The sequence below is a fragment of the Lipotes vexillifer genome, unplaced genomic scaffold, assembly GCF_000442215.2.
Source record: "Lipotes vexillifer unplaced genomic scaffold, Lipotes_vexillifer_v1.1 scaffold251, whole genome shotgun sequence".
NCBI classification, from domain to species: Eukaryota; Metazoa; Chordata; class Mammalia; order Artiodactyla; family Lipotidae; genus Lipotes; species Lipotes vexillifer.
This window is the reverse complement of record NW_006770868.1, coordinates 290,769-308,588: the sequence shown is the minus strand read 5'-3', so window position 1 is coordinate 308,588 and position 17,820 is coordinate 290,769. Positions and strand designations below refer to the sequence as shown.

General features: G+C 44.4%; 1 protein-coding gene across 3 annotated transcripts in view; it reads right to left on the bottom strand.

The window, feature by feature from the left end:
- ZFP64 (ZFP64 zinc finger protein) overlaps positions 1–17,820 on the bottom strand; it is an 82,974-nt gene that overhangs the window by 59,609 nt on the left and 5,545 nt on the right. For all 3 annotated transcript variants that reach the window (XM_007446364.1, XM_007446362.1, XM_007446363.1), the window contains exons 3-4: positions 4,518–4,679; positions 3,168–3,230 (exon numbers count right to left, since the gene is read on the bottom strand). In XM_007446364.1, coding sequence (XP_007446426.1) covers positions 3,168–3,230; positions 4,518–4,679 — 225 coding nt within the window. The remainder of the gene's footprint in view (positions 1–3,167; positions 3,231–4,517; positions 4,680–17,820) is intronic.

The window sequence follows — 17,820 nt, the reverse complement described above, 5'->3', positions numbered from 1 at the left end:
GCCCAGCCAAAACTACACGTATGACAGGGAAAGAGCTAACGTCGTGGGAGACGAGGAATTGCTTCTTCTATGTTGTTTGTTAGCATTTTCTAATTTTTCCTACATTGAAGATGAATTCTTTATCAATTTAAAATAGAAGGCAACTCAAAATTTTAAAGTACAGCTAAGTAAAATAAGAAACATTGTCTCATACCCATTAGTTCTTTTTTCTTTTTCATAACAGACACACCCTAAGACTCAGAATCTCTAAGTTTTAGTACAGCTCACGTCTGACCAGCCAAAGAATACATTGCTCGGCCTCACTTGCAGCCAGGGGTGATTCTGCGATGAAGTCCTCATTAATCAAATGGCAGAGAAGGTAAATGTGTCCCTTTCGTAAAAGGAAATGGCTTGCCTTTTACTTTTTCTCTTTCCACCTGTCTTGCCAGCTGTTACCAAGACATGAGGGTGAACAAGCAGGTGAGGACAGCATACCTGCAGATGGTGGATACATAACCTAACGTACTGTAATACATAGAGAGAACTTAAGTCCCTGGATGATGGGGACAGAGCTGCCTACCTGCCTAGACCACCTGCTTACCTCTGGACAGCTACATGAGACAGACATAAACCCCTACCTTGTGTGAGCTGGTGTCAGGCTGTTTTGCTACAGCAGCTTAATGTGTACTCACTAACGCACATTGTCAACCTGCCACCCGTGAACAACTGCTAATTTTTTGATGTATACTTTTCCAATTATCTTGTATGTGTGTGTGCACATTTTGGGGTACAAAAACCTTCTCGGCCAACATCAATTTAAACACTTATTTTTTTGGAAGGTACTGTGCCTCTGAATGATTTTACTTAATTCTCTCAACAACTGGGATTAGAACCCAGGACACTCTTGCTTTTCTCAGCCAAATGCAACACTCCTTCTCCACTGACTACTTTCTTGCACTTAAAATAATTTCCATCATTTTCACATCATTAAATTTCTACAACATGATTTTTAAGACCGAAATATTTCATTATATGGATGTACTATAAATTATTGAACCAATTTCCTACTTGGCCATCGAAAAGAATGATGCAGATACATCGGACATGGAAAGACATCCAGCATTAAAGGAGAAACAGAAAGTTGCAGAGAGTGTATATATTATTAACTTAATAAGAGATGGAAAAAGTAAATTGTGTGTTTTTAAGCCTGGTATACACATGCCAAAATTTAAGAATGAGACACACTGGACTATTAAGACTGGTGACTTTTGGGCATGTGTCAGATAAGAAGGATGTGGGCTGTGAGTCAGGATTTCCACTCTTTACATATCAAACATGTATTTTGGCCAAATCCTAAATAGCTAAGTGCTAAAATCAATTGCCAGCCAAAGTTGGTCACTATCCTCATAGAACAAACATCTGGGACTTAAGAATACATCTACAAGTATATTAAAGATTGTAATTTTTTTTTTGTGGTACACAGGCCTCTCACTGTTGTGGCCTCTCCCGTTGCGGAGCACAGGCTCCGGACACGCAGGCTCGGCGGCCGTGGCTTATGGGCCCAGCCGCTCGGCGGCATGTGGGATCTTCCCGGACCGGGGCACGAACCCTTGTCCCCCGCATCGGCAGGCGGACTCCCAACCACCACGCCACCAGGGAAGCCCAAGATTGTAATTTTATTATTTAAAATGTTCACAGTCAAATTGAAAAATCCAGGAACAATAATTTCTCATTACTGTCAGCTGCTAAACAGCTTCTGTGGGTGCCATCCTGTGTATGTGCAACACCGAGCAGATGCCAGATGTCAGTGGAGCTGGATGGTTTTCGGCCAGCTCTGCTGGTAAAGAGCCTCACTCTTGTTGATCCTGGCCGTGACCTCTTCTCCGAAAGTAACTAAGGTAAGTACACCTTGTCAGCTCTCTGACTTGAAGATGTTGACGGAGATGCTGCAGTTATGCAGAAATCATCCTACAAACCCAAGCGTGGCTAACTGTGAGTAGAGGATGCTTCCTGAAGATTTGCAGCGATGGACTCCAGGGTGCTGTCCTCACTTACATTTTTATAATGCTTCCCCAATTATCATGCATAATGACAGCACTTTACTCTTACAATGAAGAATATGCTACGTGTGACTGATGGAACTTCAACACAGGGCACCCACCAGGAGGGATTCATTGCTTGTACACTGAGAATGCTTACCAATACCTAAAACTTAAGAACTTCAGATTCTGATAACTAGAAGAAATCCAAATGACATGACGCCGTGAGGCTGATTAGATATGATGGTGATCCCAGTGCAACAGGCAATCGTTGGCCGTGGCCAAGGAATATCAGAGATAACTGCTGGATATTTTATATTCTTTATTTTATCTTCCGGATACTTTATCTGAGGCTAAGTAGCAGAATTTGGGCAATTAGGGATGCCCACGCCAAATTTCAGTGTCCCTCCCTTATACACGCGGACACTCACTGAATTTATATATGACTGCATCATCTGAATTATGAGCATCTAATACTTCAGGAAAAATAGTCTAAAAGCAATTCCTTCTCCATGCAGAAGGTCTGGGAGACATAAAAATAATACATTAGAGAAAATTAAAATCACCAGAAATAATCAGTTTTCTTTTTCCATGCAATCCTTTTTTTCTCTCCTTTAAAAGAAGTATTTATTAAATTCCCCTTTCAAAATTGCAAAACACACTCAGGTATCCAATGATGCAGTGTAAAGATACATAAATGAAAAGTCACTATTCTCCCCCTCCTTCGTCTGTTTACCAGTCATTACACACACCACACACACCACACACACACACCACCCACACACCACCCACACACACACCACCCACACACACACACACACACACACATTCCTTACTTACAGGATCATCTCCTCCAAATGAGAAGAATATGTGCATTTAAACTTTAATTAATTCTGGCAGATCAATTTCCAAAATGTCTGTATCAGTTCACATTTCCACTTCTAAGTTTTCTCATATCTGTTCCAGCACTGGATTTTACTGCTCTAAACATTTTCTGCCAAAATCATGTGTAGAAACAGCACCTCGTTTTTATTTCATTTGTATTTGTATTCCCATGATGACCAGTGAGGTTCTGCATCATATCATGTGTCTGACTTGTCCGGATCCCCAGCTCCCAGCACAGAGAAGGGATGTGTGTGAACCACTTACCCGTGTGGATTTTTAAATGACGCTCCATGTCCTTCATGCCATAGGCAGTCTTGAATTGACAACCTTAAGAAGGCAAAAATCAATGACAGAGGGAAACACAGTCACTTTAGAATGGAGAAGCCTGGCAGAAACTTCCTTAACCAAGTGATGAAAGTTAATCCCACAGTAACGGGACCAACAGGTATCAGTGTGCTCCTGATACCAGGTACCAAGTACATAACATCTCGTCTGTACTTCCTGCTCAAATTGTTTCACCTACATCTGATCATGAGGAAACATCAGACAAACCCAAAGTGACGAACGTTTTATTCAGTATGAAATAACTGGCCTGTGCTTTGCAAAACTGTCAAGGTCATGAAAGACAAAAGCTTAGGATTAAAGGAAACTAAAGACACATGAAAACTAAATGCAATGTGTGATTATGAACTGGATCCTGGACCAGTTTTTCTTTTGATACAGAGGACATTAGTGAGACAACTGGTAAAATCTTAATAAGGCCAGCAGTTTGATAATAGTATGTATAAATGTTAATTTCCTGATATTGATGATTGTACTGTGCTTATATAAAAGAATATTCTTGTTTCTAGGAAACATACATGGATGTACTTAGGAGTAAAGGGACATCATGTCTGCAACTTTGGGGGAAATATATGTATATATAGAAAGAACAACAAAGTAAACATAGTATGTTAATATTTGGGAAATCCAGATGAAAGGTACACAGAAATCTTTTGTGCTATTTTTGCAACTTTTCTTTAAGTCTGAAATTTTCCTTGCCTTCCCTAAAGGTTTTTTTTTTTTTTTTTTTTTTTTTTGCAGTATGAGGGCCTCTCACTGCTGTGGCCTCTCCCGTTGAGGAGCACAGGCTCCAGACGCGCAGCCCCAGTGGCCGCGGCTCACGGGCCCAGCCGCTCCGCGGCATGTGTGATCCTCCTGGACCGGGGCACGAACCCGTGTCCCCTGCATCGGCAGGCGGACTCTCAACCACTGAGCCACCAGGGAAGCCCCCTAAAGGTTTTTTTTTTCTTTTTTAAAGTAAGGAAGGAATAATTTTTCTGGATGTCTTCCTAAGTTACAGCACAGAAAGAAAAATTCACAGTAATCTTAAATTTTCAGTAGTCCCATTCAAAGAAAGGCCCATGGCTATAAAAGTCTTAGAGCCCAGTGCATGGTGACCAGAGACAGTGAGAGACAGGTCGTATGTGATGATGCAAATGCTGTGGGTTGATTTTTTTAAGCCAAGCAGTTTGGAGCACATCTACGTCCAGTTGTCAGGAATTCACGAGTTCGAGTCCTGGACCTGTTAAATGTCACATCTTCTACAAAAGTAGGACAAGATGCTGCCTTTACCTGGATAGCAACAGTTAAGCCTCTTCTGAGCAGTTGGGGCCGTGGGCTTTTTGGCTCGTGACTTGGCAGGGAGAGAGATGACAGTGGCTGTCTGGTTTTCATTGCTTTCCGTGGGCAGATATGTTTGATAGCCATGTTCAAAAACAAATTCTGGAGCTGAAACTAAAAGATATGATGATTATTAATTTTCATAATATGAATACCCAATAGATGTTCCCTTTGCCCACCTTCCTTTGTAGAGAATGAACATGTTAATATTGCTTTCCCAGTCTCCCTTGCTGCTTAGGAGTGATCATGTGACCCTGTTCTAGCCCATGAGACACTAGAGAACATCTGCCGCAGGGCTTTTGGAACAGATTTTCTCCCTGACTTGAAGAAAAGGTGGGGGCAGAAAGAGAGGTAGTTGAGGAAAGCTCATTCTTGCTGCTCTGGTTGCCCCACTTTCTGTCTTTGGATATGCTGGAGTGAGGACGTGATGTCTGGATCTGTGGCAGCCATTCTGTAACCATAAATGGAGAGCAAGAAAACCAGATGTTGAGCCAGAGCCCTGAAAACCATTCAAATCTAAACTTACTAAATAAAAAAGAAATATCCCTACCATTTACCAGGTAGGTTTTCTGTTAACTTCAGCCAAAAGCATTAGTTACTTTCATAAGCTTTATCACAAAATCCTAACAAACAACTGGAAAGGAATTGATTGAAGGAATTCTGGGCAAAACTACAAATACTCTCTAAACATGAATACTTTTTAACACAAGTACTCCTAAAACAAACCAACAAACCTTGTATTCTTACTGAAATTTTGAGGAAAAAAGAATAAAAAGGAGACCAAACATCTTTATCATCTTTGTCTTTAACCTTGTCATTATAACAGGTAAAATAGGCAGTCTCAAATTTCTTTTTTATTTTTTTCAATTATAGTTTTTTTCACTACTTTGTTAATTAAATTTATGGTTTGGGAATATGTATTTTCTTTCTTTATTACATGTAATTGTCACATGGAGATTTGGCTTCAAACAGGAGTAAATACAACCATGGGGCTTGTTCATTAGATGAACTTGTCAGGCTGAGAGACCCTAATGATGGCTTTGAGAGCCAATGTCATATTCTGTTTCCAAACTTCAGTCACTGAGGCACCACCTTTGACACTTCTGCCATTGTACTTACAGAGTACACTTCTTTAAATCAACATGGGCCTGACATTACTCCCTATTTTGGCTTTGCCTGAAGCAGTAATATTCCCTCCACAGGTTTGAGGTGTTAGTTACAGTTTCTCTTAAAACAAACATCATCTTTCTTTGAATCTAAGATGTTATAGACTTTAAGATGCAGCATTGGGGCTTCCCTGGTGGCGCAGTGGTTGAGAGTCCGCCTGCCGATGCAGGGGACACGGGTTCGTGCCCCGGTCCGGGAAGATCCCACATGCCGCGGAGCAACTGGGCCCGTGAGCCACAACTACTGAGCCTGCGCGTCTGGAGCCTGTGCTCCTTAACAAGAGAGGCCGCGACAGTGAGAGGCCCGCGCGCCACGATGAAGAGTGGCCCCCGCTTGCCACAACTAGAGAAAGCCCTCGCACAGAAACGAAGACCCGACACAGCAAAAATAATAAAATTAATTAATTAATAAAAGACTTTGTTTAAAAAAAAAAAAAAAAAAGATGCAGCATTATTTTATACACAATAAATTTTTAGAAGTTTCCTATTCAACACATTATAATGCAATGTTTTCATATTCCTTAGGTATTTATATACGTATAGATATTCCTTAGACATTTTATAGTATTCATTGAATGAGTTCTTTTAGATTTCTTTGGATACTTGATAGGAAACTCAGGTTCCTGACCAGTACTCCTTGAGCACCTTTGGCAATGACAACTTCATTCCAATGCATGTCAAAGAATAGCTGGGTTCTATCAGTATTTGGTATTTGAGCAAAATCACGGTTTCCATTTTCCTCAATTGAAATATGTCGGGGGAAGTGCCTTTTGTTTAAAACTGGCTGAAAGAGTCTGACAAACTGATGTTCCATCTTCATACCAAGTCTCTTTGATGCATTAACCAACCACACCTGCCTCTTGTTGAGATGTTTCATCTACTCTGTGGGGTTAGCTATCGCTCCTGCTTCCTCTGCTCTGCTTGGTTCTCAAAGCATGGTCCCCAGCCAGCAGCACTGGACTTACCTAGGAACTTGCTACAAAGGCAATTCTCGGGCCCCACCCCCACCTACTGAATGAGAAACTCTCAGGTGGACCCAGCAATCTAACAAGCTGCCCACGTGATTCTGATACAGGCTCAAGTTTGAGAACCAATGGTGTAAGGGATCCTTTTCCAGGCATCTCAGCAGCAAACCTTAACCCAGCTTTGTCTAATTGAGGGACTCCATCTTTCTTGGTTGTTGCTTTGCAAAAACTACAGTTGTTCCTCCAACAACAAATATTTGCTTCATTAATATCAAATTGCCCCCCTGCTACTGTTTCCAGATATTTCTGGGCACAGTTACTTTTCATCTTCTATCTGAATCATCCTGCAATATCGCAGAAGACATTTCAAACGGCAATTAAACCCAACAAATGTAGCGCCAAAAAATGCACACAACTCTGCCAAAGTGACAAAAAAAGTGATCAATGACAATGCAATCAAGGTTGTTTACCAGCGCGCAAAGACAATTTTTTGGTGACTGCCTCTTGGCTGGCAGCAATCTCCTTGATTCCACGGTGCACCCCCATTTCAGATGTCACAGTGTATCTTTGAACTGATAAAAGTCTAGGTTCAGTTACTCTCTAGGTGTGGGACCTCAGGCCAGTCACGTGACTTCTTTGAGCCTCTGTCTCCTCGCCTGTAAGTGGGGATAATCACTGTGCCCGCTTCATAAGGTTATCGCAAAGTTTCATGAGAGCATCAGTAGCACAGGGTATGTCCACAGCTGAGTCTTAATAAATGTGAGTTACTACACTTGAGCAGAACTGGGCACCAAACTCTCAACCGGAATGATCAAGACTCAGGGAGACCAACTGCCTTCATTTGCCTGGGACTGAGGGCTCCCCAGGGTACAGGACCTTCAGTGCTAAAACAAGGATGGCTGTTCAAGCTACCATGACTTCCCAACTTTCTGCTCTACCACTTTTTGAACAAAAAAGGTTGGAAGACGCTGGGGTGGGGAGGGGTTGTGACAGTGGCCAGGCCCTCCCTACAGCTCAGCTCAGCTGTGAAGTCCGTAACCCTCCTGGGAGGTAAGTGCTGGGTCCTGAATGATCCTGAGCCTGGGATTCCCACCCTCCAGGGAGATTGATGGGGCTTCATCCCCTAACTGTCCACCTGCCCCTCCACCATAGGCCTTAGCATCCCTTTCGTGGTGAGTCACAGCAAAGGGGAAACACAAGAGTATTCTGGATAGTAACCCCTTCTCAGATACATGGTTTGCAAATATTTTCTCCCATCCAGTAGGTTGCCTTTACGTTCTGCTGGTTGTTTCCTTAGATGCACAGAAGTTCGATGCAGTCCCACGTGCCCATTTTTGCCTTTGTTGCCTGTGCTTTTGGTGTCTTGGGGGAGGCGGCAGGAAGCATAGGGAGTCGGGCACCCAAATGCAGGGATCATTTGGTGGGGGGGTCCCTTGTCTGTCTTCAGACTTGGCATAAATAGTGGCAGTGGCCTTGGGGAATCTGAGTGTCCAGCAGAAGTGAAGGCAGCAGGGTCAACCCCAAGCACCCAGATCTGCTGAGGGGGGAACTGCTTCCAGCAGAGGCATGACCTATCCCCAGGGAAGAATGTTCTCAATGGCTCTTATAATCAAGTCCAGTGCTTAGTGGGATCAGCACCCCCAGCCCTCCCCCAACAACCCCCAGCAGCTCACAGCCTCACGCCAGCCTTTGGTTTTGTTTTTGCCAGCGGGGCTCTCCCTGGCTTGCCCGTGTGCCCAGGTGCGCATCTGCAACGCGCGGTTTGTTATATGCAGTCCTGGTCTGTAGCAGGAGCACCTTGGGTGTTCAGTTATTCACTCATGTTGTTGCTTAAAAAGTAAGAATGTCACATGAATTTCACAGGGAACCAAAATCTCTCTCTGTGGTTAGGACCCACTGGTGTCTTAGACCCTCTGGGCTCACATGGGCCAACTGTAGCTCCTCCCACAAAACTGTTCTTCAAATAGCTGAAGATTCCACGTCTCCCAAGCCACTTTGCTTCTCGCTTCTCCGACTTAAAAACTCCATTTTTTAAAACCTTTTCTCTTTTTTAAAATTAAAAATGTATTATTTTTTCAAAACAAAAGTAAACACCAATGGTAGAAAATCTAGGGAGTCCAGAAAAATGTAGAGAAGAAAACCTGCCCAGAGTTGTCCCCATATGGCAGTATACCCCCTTGCATGATATGCTCATTAAATACTGTACTTTTTCCCCAAAGTACTTATCTCTACTGTAATTAAATAGTTATTTGGGAAAGTATTTAATGACCATCCTCTCCTCCTCTGGCTGGATGAGCTAGGTGAGGACAACACCTGTTTCTCTCCATCACTGTTTCCCAGAACCTCACCGAGACGCTGGCAGTGCAGGGGCTCAGAGAACATTGGTTGAATTAATGATGGACCAAATGGCTAATGTAGGCTTTGTATATAGATTTTAAAAGTATAAAACTGGGGTCATGGCTTAAATTGTTTTGTATTCGTTTCTTTTTTATTAAACAATTAAGCAATTTTATTAAACAATTTTGCTATGTGAAAGCATTCTGCCACGTTATCATCCACCCAAAACACAATTTCTTATGGCTACATAATACGCCATCATGTTGGTTGTCACAGTTAAATTGACCATTCCCCCGTTTTGGACAATGAGTTGGTTTTTAGGTGTTTACCTTTATAAATAATACCTATCCAAAAATTTTAACTTATCTCTAGTTTCTCTGGATACCTTCCTGTAAGCTGAAGAATCGGGTCAAAATGGAATATGGTCATTTTATTGCTTGGTGATTCATAATTCTGAGATCCTTCCAGAAAATCGAAATCAATGTACATTCTCCCCTTCACCTTGGCTATGACACAGACTATTTGACAGGACAAAATGAGATCATTTTAGTTTAATTTGTGTTTCATTAATAATTGGTGAAGATGAATCTCTTTTCCACCATATTTTACTCATTCATATACCTTCTTTATGAACTGCCTATTCATGCTATTAGCTCTTTTTTTTTTCTATTGAATTTTTACGTTTTTCTCATTGACTTGTAAATGATCTTTACAGATTTATTTATTTACGGCTGCGTTGGGTCTTCACTGCTGCGCGTGGGCTTCCTCTAGTTGCAGTGAGTGGAGGCTACTCTTTGTTGCAGTGCGCGGGCTTCTCACTGTGGTGGCTTCTCTTGTTGTGGAGCACGGGCTCTAGGTATGCGGGCTTCAGTAGTTGTAGCTCGTGGGCTCAGTAGTTGCAATACGTGGGCTCTGGAGGGCAGGCTCAGTAGTTGTGGTGTGCAGGCTCAGTAGTTGTGGCTCGCAGGCTTTAGAGTGCAGGTTCAGTAGTTGTGGCACCCGGGCTTAGTCGCTCCATGGCACATGGGATCTTCCTGGACCAGGGATCAAATCCATGTCCCCTGCATTGGCAGGTCGATTCTTATCTACTACATCACCGGGGAAGACCCGATCTTTACAGATTAAGGAAATTGCTTCATTGTCATATCGTCAAATCTATCGTTTGTTTGTTCCTGTTTCTTCCAGTATAGCCCATGCTTATTAGGACTCACACTTAGAGGTCTTGATTCAAATGCAAACTCAGAATTCACCTGCTGGGAGAAAAATCCACCTCTCTCTGTAAGGAAAAGTCTTCTCATGTTCTTCCAAAGGGTTTTCCTGAATGTGGTCCACACCTGCCCCAGCACATCAGCCCATCTGTCCCCCGTCCCAAGGATGACCCTCACCCCCTCTCTCTGCCACAGCTGATTGGTTTGGAAGCAGACACCTGCACAAACGCTGGACCAATCAGACCCCCTTGCCCTGGAATTAGGAATTGGGGCAAAGATATGCGGCTTGACGGGGACTTTCATTCTGAGAAAAGAAGCACCTACGTGCCTGACACTGCCACTGAAAGATTTCCATCCTTTCTTGTCTTTCTCCTCCTGGTCCAGTGGTTCTCAAAATTGATCATGTACCAAAGATTCTGATGCCGAGATCTAGGTATAGTCTGGGTATATTTATAGCTGATTTTTAACAAGTTTTCCATGTAATTCTTCTGCATACCAGCTTTGAGAACTCCTGCTCTAGACTATTCTAACAGGGTAGTGGCAGGAGTGTGGCTGTCCAGAGGGGCCCTGGGATTGGATTCCACTGCTAAGCCCCTCCTCCTTGTCACTTGCTGGCCTGGCTTCTTCCAAGACAGTGGAACGGGGCATCTTAGCCAATGGGATCTAGAATTTCTGGAGAAGCATTTCCTCTCTGGTAAAGCGAAGCCGCCCCTTTCCCCATCCATGGGCAGGGCTGAGTGAAGACTTGAGGCTGAGAGCAGCAGCAGCAGCGGCAGCCCCCTTGTGGCCATGAGGAGGACTACCGCCGAGGACAGCAAGAAGATGCAAAGACCCCGGGTCTGCCCTGCCGTTCTCGTCCTGAGGTAAGGAATGTTTTACAACCCAGCCCTCTTGTAGTTTAGTGCTGTTAAGAGCAACTGAAAGCATCTGAACTGACCCAAGCCCTCACTGGCTGGTCCAGATTCCCAGGACCCTGCTCAGACCCACCCAGATGGTACGCTTATGGGAGGGGGCTGGGTGTCTGCATTTTTCACCAAAGCTCCATGTGGTTCTTTTGAGAAACACTGCAATGAGGACTTTACTAAGGGGTGATGTGGTGCCGTCAAGTGCAGATTCCTCGGCCAGGTAGCCTGGCTTTCAGGCCCCGCTCTGCCCCTTTCTGGCTCTGTCACCTTGGTCAAGTTATTTAATTCCTCTGTGCTTTAGTTCATTATGGGTAAAATGGGGATAATAATTCTTAGTACCTAATTTATGTTGTGAAAATTTAATTTTTAAAATGAAATATGTTAAATTTAAATTCCTAACAATGTAAGTCGTGAAAAACTACTTCATATAGAGCACTTAAAAAGTACATGGCGGGCTTCCCTGGTGGCGCAGCGGTTGGGAGTCTGCCTGCTGATGCAGGGGACGCGGGTTCGTGCCCCGGTCCGGGAAGATCGCACATGCCGCGGAGCGGCTGGGCCCGTGAGCCATGGCCGCTGGGCCTGCGCGTCCGCAGCCTGCGCTCCACAACGGGAGAGGCCACAACAGTGAGAGGACTGCGTACCGCCAAAAAAAAGAAAAAGTACATGGCGGGCTTCCCTAGTGGTGCAGTGGTTAAGAATCCGCCTGCCAATGCAGGGGACACGGGTTCAAGCCCTGGTCTGGGAAGTTCCCACATGCCGCGGAGCAACGAAGCCCGTGCACCACAACTACTGAGCCTGAGCTCTAGAGCCCGTGAGCCACAACTACTGAAGCCTGCGAGCCTAGAGCCCGTGCTCGGCAACAAGAGAAGCCACCACGCTGAGAAGCCCGTGCACCGCAACGAAGAGTAGCCCCTGTTCGTTGCAACCCGAAAAAGCCCACGTGCAGCAACGAAGACCCAACGCGGCTCAGTATTCAAAAAAAGAAAAGTACACGGCACATAATGAGCAGTACGTGAGAATTAGCTATTATTATTATTGCCAGATTCTCCCAGCAAATCATTACATCTTTTGCCTTACTAATGACTCACACACTCAGCAACCTTCAATGGCTCCCCAGCTTCTTCACAATAAAGGCCAGATCAAAGCAGGGCTGCTACCCCATACTCCCTGTATCATCTCCTGCCACTGTTATCAGATCTCGCCTTCAGAAGCAAGATCAGCTTTTCCACCTCCAGACCACCCGGAGGAAACGCCCCCCCCCCACCTTCCTCCCCAAGGCAGGTGAGATTTTCAAGGCCTATTATACATTTGAGCTCACTCACCATTCCTTCCCTTGGCCTTCCCCGTTGGGGCCAACCTACTCCAGGAGCTCCCCGCGCAGGCTGTGCTGCCAGACGGCTGCGTTTGTATGTGTTACAGCTAAATTCTCCTTCCCCTCCCTGATGAGCCTGGAATTCTGCAAGGGAAGCACCTCCATTATCTCGGCTCCAGCATCTGGCACACGACAGTCCCGGAGCTGCCCTCACTGGGCCCTGATGATGCGGCATGTGCCACGCCATGAACTTCATGCACATTTAATGAAGTTAATCCTGATAGCTGCCCTTTCCTGCATTCACTTGGTAGCTGTTTTATTGAGTGCCTAGGATGTGCCAGGCCTGGTGCTGGGTGGCAGGAAAACAAGACTGATTAGTTCCTACTCCAGGGAGATTTACAGTCTAGTAAACTAGATATTAAACTACTAGTTGGGGGCCCACAGGCCAGATTGAGCCTTCAGAATTTTTCTTTAAGGCTTTCAAAATCAACTAGGTGGGCTGGGTCTTCCCTAGGTCAATGACCTCTGGCCAAAGACCACCAAGGACACACCTGTAGTTGGATAGGTTGATTAGTCATTATAATAAAGGAAACCTCATACCACGGGAGCCGTGGAGGGTCTCAGTAAGAGGGTGCTAGAAAGGACTTAAAGAGTATTAGAGGTTTGGGGCTCATGTTAGATGATTTTGGGGGGACAGTTCACAGAAGCCTGTGTTGGAGGCTGTCAGGAAGTGGGGACAAGTCTATGATTTGATATCTTAGCAACTATTACCGAGAAGCAGAAAAGGCTAAAGCCTGTGATAGGTAAAGCAGCAGTGTCACTCAGATCAGTGGGGGAGGAGGGGATGTCTGGTATTCTGTGGCTCAGGTATGATGACAGAGGGGTTTCGTCTTCATCCTGTCCCACCACAATCAGAGTGGCCCTGTCTCATGCAGACATTCTGTGAACCTGTTTGCGTTCAACAGGAGAACAGCACGGCCCACCAGCGAGAGTCAGCTCAGCTCCCAGCAACACCAAGGCCCAGCTGATGCTGCTTCCTGGCTCTCAGGGGCTGCTTTCCTCCTCCTCTGCTTATTGTCCAAAGGCCCGCCCACTCTCCATCAGAGTGGATCTGCTGTTGCATTTGCTGCCACTGCCTGATCCCCAGGAGCACCTGAATTCACTTTTCTGGCTAAAGACTGCTTGTTACGAAATAACAAATTGATTGCAACTGTGATACGTGCTAGGTGAGGAAGCAGTGACGAACCTAACCTTAGGGGTGGGGGGGTGGGGGGGAGGGAGAAATCATAGCTAGCTTCTAGGTGGAGGTGACTTTTAACCTGGGACCTAAAAAAGTGGGAATTAAGCAGAAGAGGTGGGAAAGATCATTCTAGGTCCAGTGATAATTCAACTCATATTGGCTGGGGGCTTGCCATGAGCCAGGCCCTGTGCAAAATTTTCCGTGTGCTGTTTCATTTAATTTTCACAGCCCCTGATTGGGTAAGTAATGAGAGCTAACCCTGACAGCTCTAAGTGTATTCCATGTAGGTGCCCATGGCAGCCTGGCTGGGACCCTCTGAGGTAAGAACCATCATTACTTCCATTTTACAGCTGGGGAAACGAAGACACTGAAACCCTAAGTCACCTGCCCAAGGTTACCTGGTTAGCAAGTGATGTAGCTGGGATTTGAACCCAGGCAGTCTGGCTCAGGACCTTAGACTCTTCACTACCAAATTCTGTGGCCCTTCTATTTATTCTTGTCCCCACTTTAAAAATGAGACACCAAGAGCTATTATAATGTGCATCGGTCACATAGCTCCTAAGGCCCTGTGCAGCCAAGACCAAACTTGGGGACCTGACTCCAAAGCCCCATGATCTTAAGCCGTGAACTTAGAAAATGCATGTAGGATGCTAATTTATTTATTTTTTTTGCCAGCATCAATATCTAATTTTACTGCTTTTATAGAAAAGTTCTTAAATTAACTGCCAAACAGTAGGCAGCTTTCAAAGCTAGCAGACAGAGAATAAATTTTACTTTACATCCAACTATTATTGGGCTGAGACAAGACATATGAGCTGAGTGAGGAAGGGTTTGGTTTAATCAGGGACTGAAGACAAATTGCCCAGGACAGTAACTGGGTGTGTGGGTATCTGGAGGAACCTGCCAGGGTGAGGGGTCAGACTGTGACTTAGGGCAGTGAGCGACCCTCCAACTGGGTCGAGGCCCAGAATCCCCCAGGAGCTTGTTAAAAATGCAGATGCCTAAGCCTCAGCGATTCGGGTTCAGAGGTGCAGCCCAGGCACCAGTATCTTTAACAAGCTCCCCTGGGATCCTGGTCCATAGGTAGGTCTGGAAACTGTGGCTAGTGCAACATTGAAGCCCAAACCTGGGGGAAGTTGGGCCCAGAAAACCAAACTAAATAGTGTTAAAGAAAGGGAAAAAAAGCAAGATTCTGCTTGTTTTGTGGCAGAAGTGCAGGCGCAGTCAGGGAGAGCAGCTGCATCAGGCAGAGACTCGGCATCCTGCAAATCTCACCCCACGCATTAATCTCTGCATTAATAAAAGCGGTCGTTTATTGAGATGACTGTCCCAGGTCCTTTATGTGGATTATTGCAGAGTCCTCACAATAACCCAATGATATTAGGTATTAGGAACCTAATTCTACTATCTAATAGTATTAAGTACCATTATAACCCCTTTCTACAGATGAGGAATATTAAGCAGAGTAAGCGACTTGTCCACAGGCCAGGATGGCAGAGACTGGGATAAATGTCCAGTCCGTCTCTGGAGCCTGGAGCTCCTGTCAACTCTGTGCAGTAGGTACCATCATGAGCTGGGCACAAAGAGGGCTCCAGGCCTGGCCTGAGCGTAGAGGGCAGTTGGCAAAACTGAGGCATGGCCAGAGTGAATGGCGGCAGGGTAGTGGAAATGCTAAGAGGAGGGTGAACATCTCTGAGCAAAGAACTAGAACAAAAGAAGGGGCAGTTATTTGGTGTGGGGTCAGCTTCACTGATAGATGTGAGATTTGGGCAACTGTGCATTCACTCCACAAAGAATGAGTGCCTAAAATATGGTGCCGGGGATCCACGGTGAACACGAGGGGTGCAGCTCCTGACTTCATGGTGCTTAAGGTTCAGCGATGGGACAGACCTTGAAGTTTGTTCTGCAAATAATCATTTAAGTACTGGAACTTGATCTGGTCTGGGAGAACCGTGCGCATGCATGTGTGTTGTCAAAGAGGGGCTCTTTGAGGAAATGCCTTTAAGCCCAGCTCTGACACACGCATAAGAATTGAGTCAGTTCCAGGCATAGGGAACAACACATACAAAGGCTCCCAGGCTTGAGGAAATGTGGCACATTTGGAAAACAGAAAGGACATCATCAAGGCTATTGCAATTCAGAGGGGAGGGGAGCGTCCTGAGATGAAGCCAGATCCTCTGTGTGCAGTCTGTCATGAACCTTAAAGTTTTGAGGTTGAGTTGGTGTCAGCCAGGCAGGAAAGGAATTTTAGGCAGAGAGAACAGCATAAGCAAAGACTCGGAACCCAGAAGGATACAATGGCCACCAATAAAGTGTAGGCCTTGAGGTCTCCTCACGCTGGGGCCTTGTGTCCCAGGCTTCACACCCAGTGTGTGGGGTTACTGGGAGTTTGTGTTTGAGGATAGGAAACCCAACACGGAGTCTTCAGGGAGAAGACCACAAGGGTAAGGGCCAAAGCACTTAGGTCCCAGGACCGTCTTGAACCTGTGGTGGGACCCTGGCCATGCCTCATACCCACTTGCAGCATTACTTTATCCAGCTGTAAAATGAGAAGGTTGTACCAGGCTCATCTCTAAGGTGGTTTTCAGTTTTAACATTTTCTTGGTGACTTCCTTTAAAATGAGAATTAAAATAAATTTGGGAGGAAGTGGGAAGACCTCAAGGTAATCATACTAAAGTTTGTGAGGTGATCAATTATATTTCAATGCTTAAGGGATTCAGCAGAAACATTATTTTGGAGGCATTAAGGAAACAACCACAAAATTTTGCTTGTTGCTGAAAAATTCAGACACCACACCAATGTACAACTGATAGGGCGAAAGTTGGTACCCCCACTTCAGATGTTCTCCACACCTCGGCTCCAGATTAACTGCTTGCAAAACATTGAGAACAAGCCAGAAGCTGTTGGTGTGCTCAATCAGGCTCACAGATGTATTCTGTTTGGCCAACAAAGTTTTAAAATTTCGGAAGTTTCACATTTTTCAGTTTCTCAGAAAAACCCAAATATGACTGGATCCAAAGAGCAGCTTTCTCTACTTTACCACAGTCCTCACCATTCCCTAATGCCTTATGCACAGCTTACTTCTCTTGTTAACATTACTCGCTTCATTCCTGTTCTAGCAGCTTTCTGTGAATATAATACTATGTATGTATGCATATATATGCTTTTTTACACTTACCTTGAGAATCTATGTCTGTACAGAGATCTAGCTTCTCTTTTCAATGCTAAGTCACATTCCACTGTCTGAATTTATTCATCTAATAAATCAGTAGATTACTATTCACTATTCATCTCTCGTATTTATTCATCTAATTTCCTCTTGACATATACATACAAAGGTTCCATTTTCTTTACAGTATATAAGTTAAGCAAATACCCATGTACATTTGTTTATCAAGTTTTATAGGATAAATACCTAGAAGTGCACTTACTGGGTAAACATGTTTCTGTACATTTTAAAATTTGGAAGATTTTAAATGTAAGATTTAAAGATTGAAAGATATCACAAAATTGCCCAGTTTATATGAATTTACATCTCTACAAAGTAAAGGAAAGCAGTATTTGATTTGCATTTCTTTAACTACTAAGGCAATGGAGCATCCTTTTATGTTTAGTGGCTCTTGAATATCATCTGTTGCCCTTTGCTGACTTTTTTGCTTCGTTCTTTTATTGATTTTTAGGAGTTCTTTATATATGAGGGACATTAGGCCTTAGTCACACACGCGCTGCTATTTTTTTCCCAGTTGTCTTTAGACTTTTTTATACATTGTTTTTCCTTTGGAAAAATGGTAGCTTTATTTACAACCTCATCACATGATTCTTCTTCTTTTGGGGGAGGGATCCTACAACCTGTCTTCCTTGGCAGGCACAGTATTAATAAATATAATTTTTAATTTAAAAACTGGAATGCCTTTAGCTAACAAATACATTTTCCATTTCCCCACTGGATCCAGCAGTGTGTCTACCAACTATCTCAAACATGGCTTACTTCCTATTTTTAACGTAATCTGTCTGGTCCCGTGAGGCAGATTATATAGGTATAAGTATAGGTGTGTGTGTGTGTGTGTGTGTGTGTGTGTGTGTGTGTGTGTGTGTGTGTGTGTGTGTGTGTGTGTGTGTGT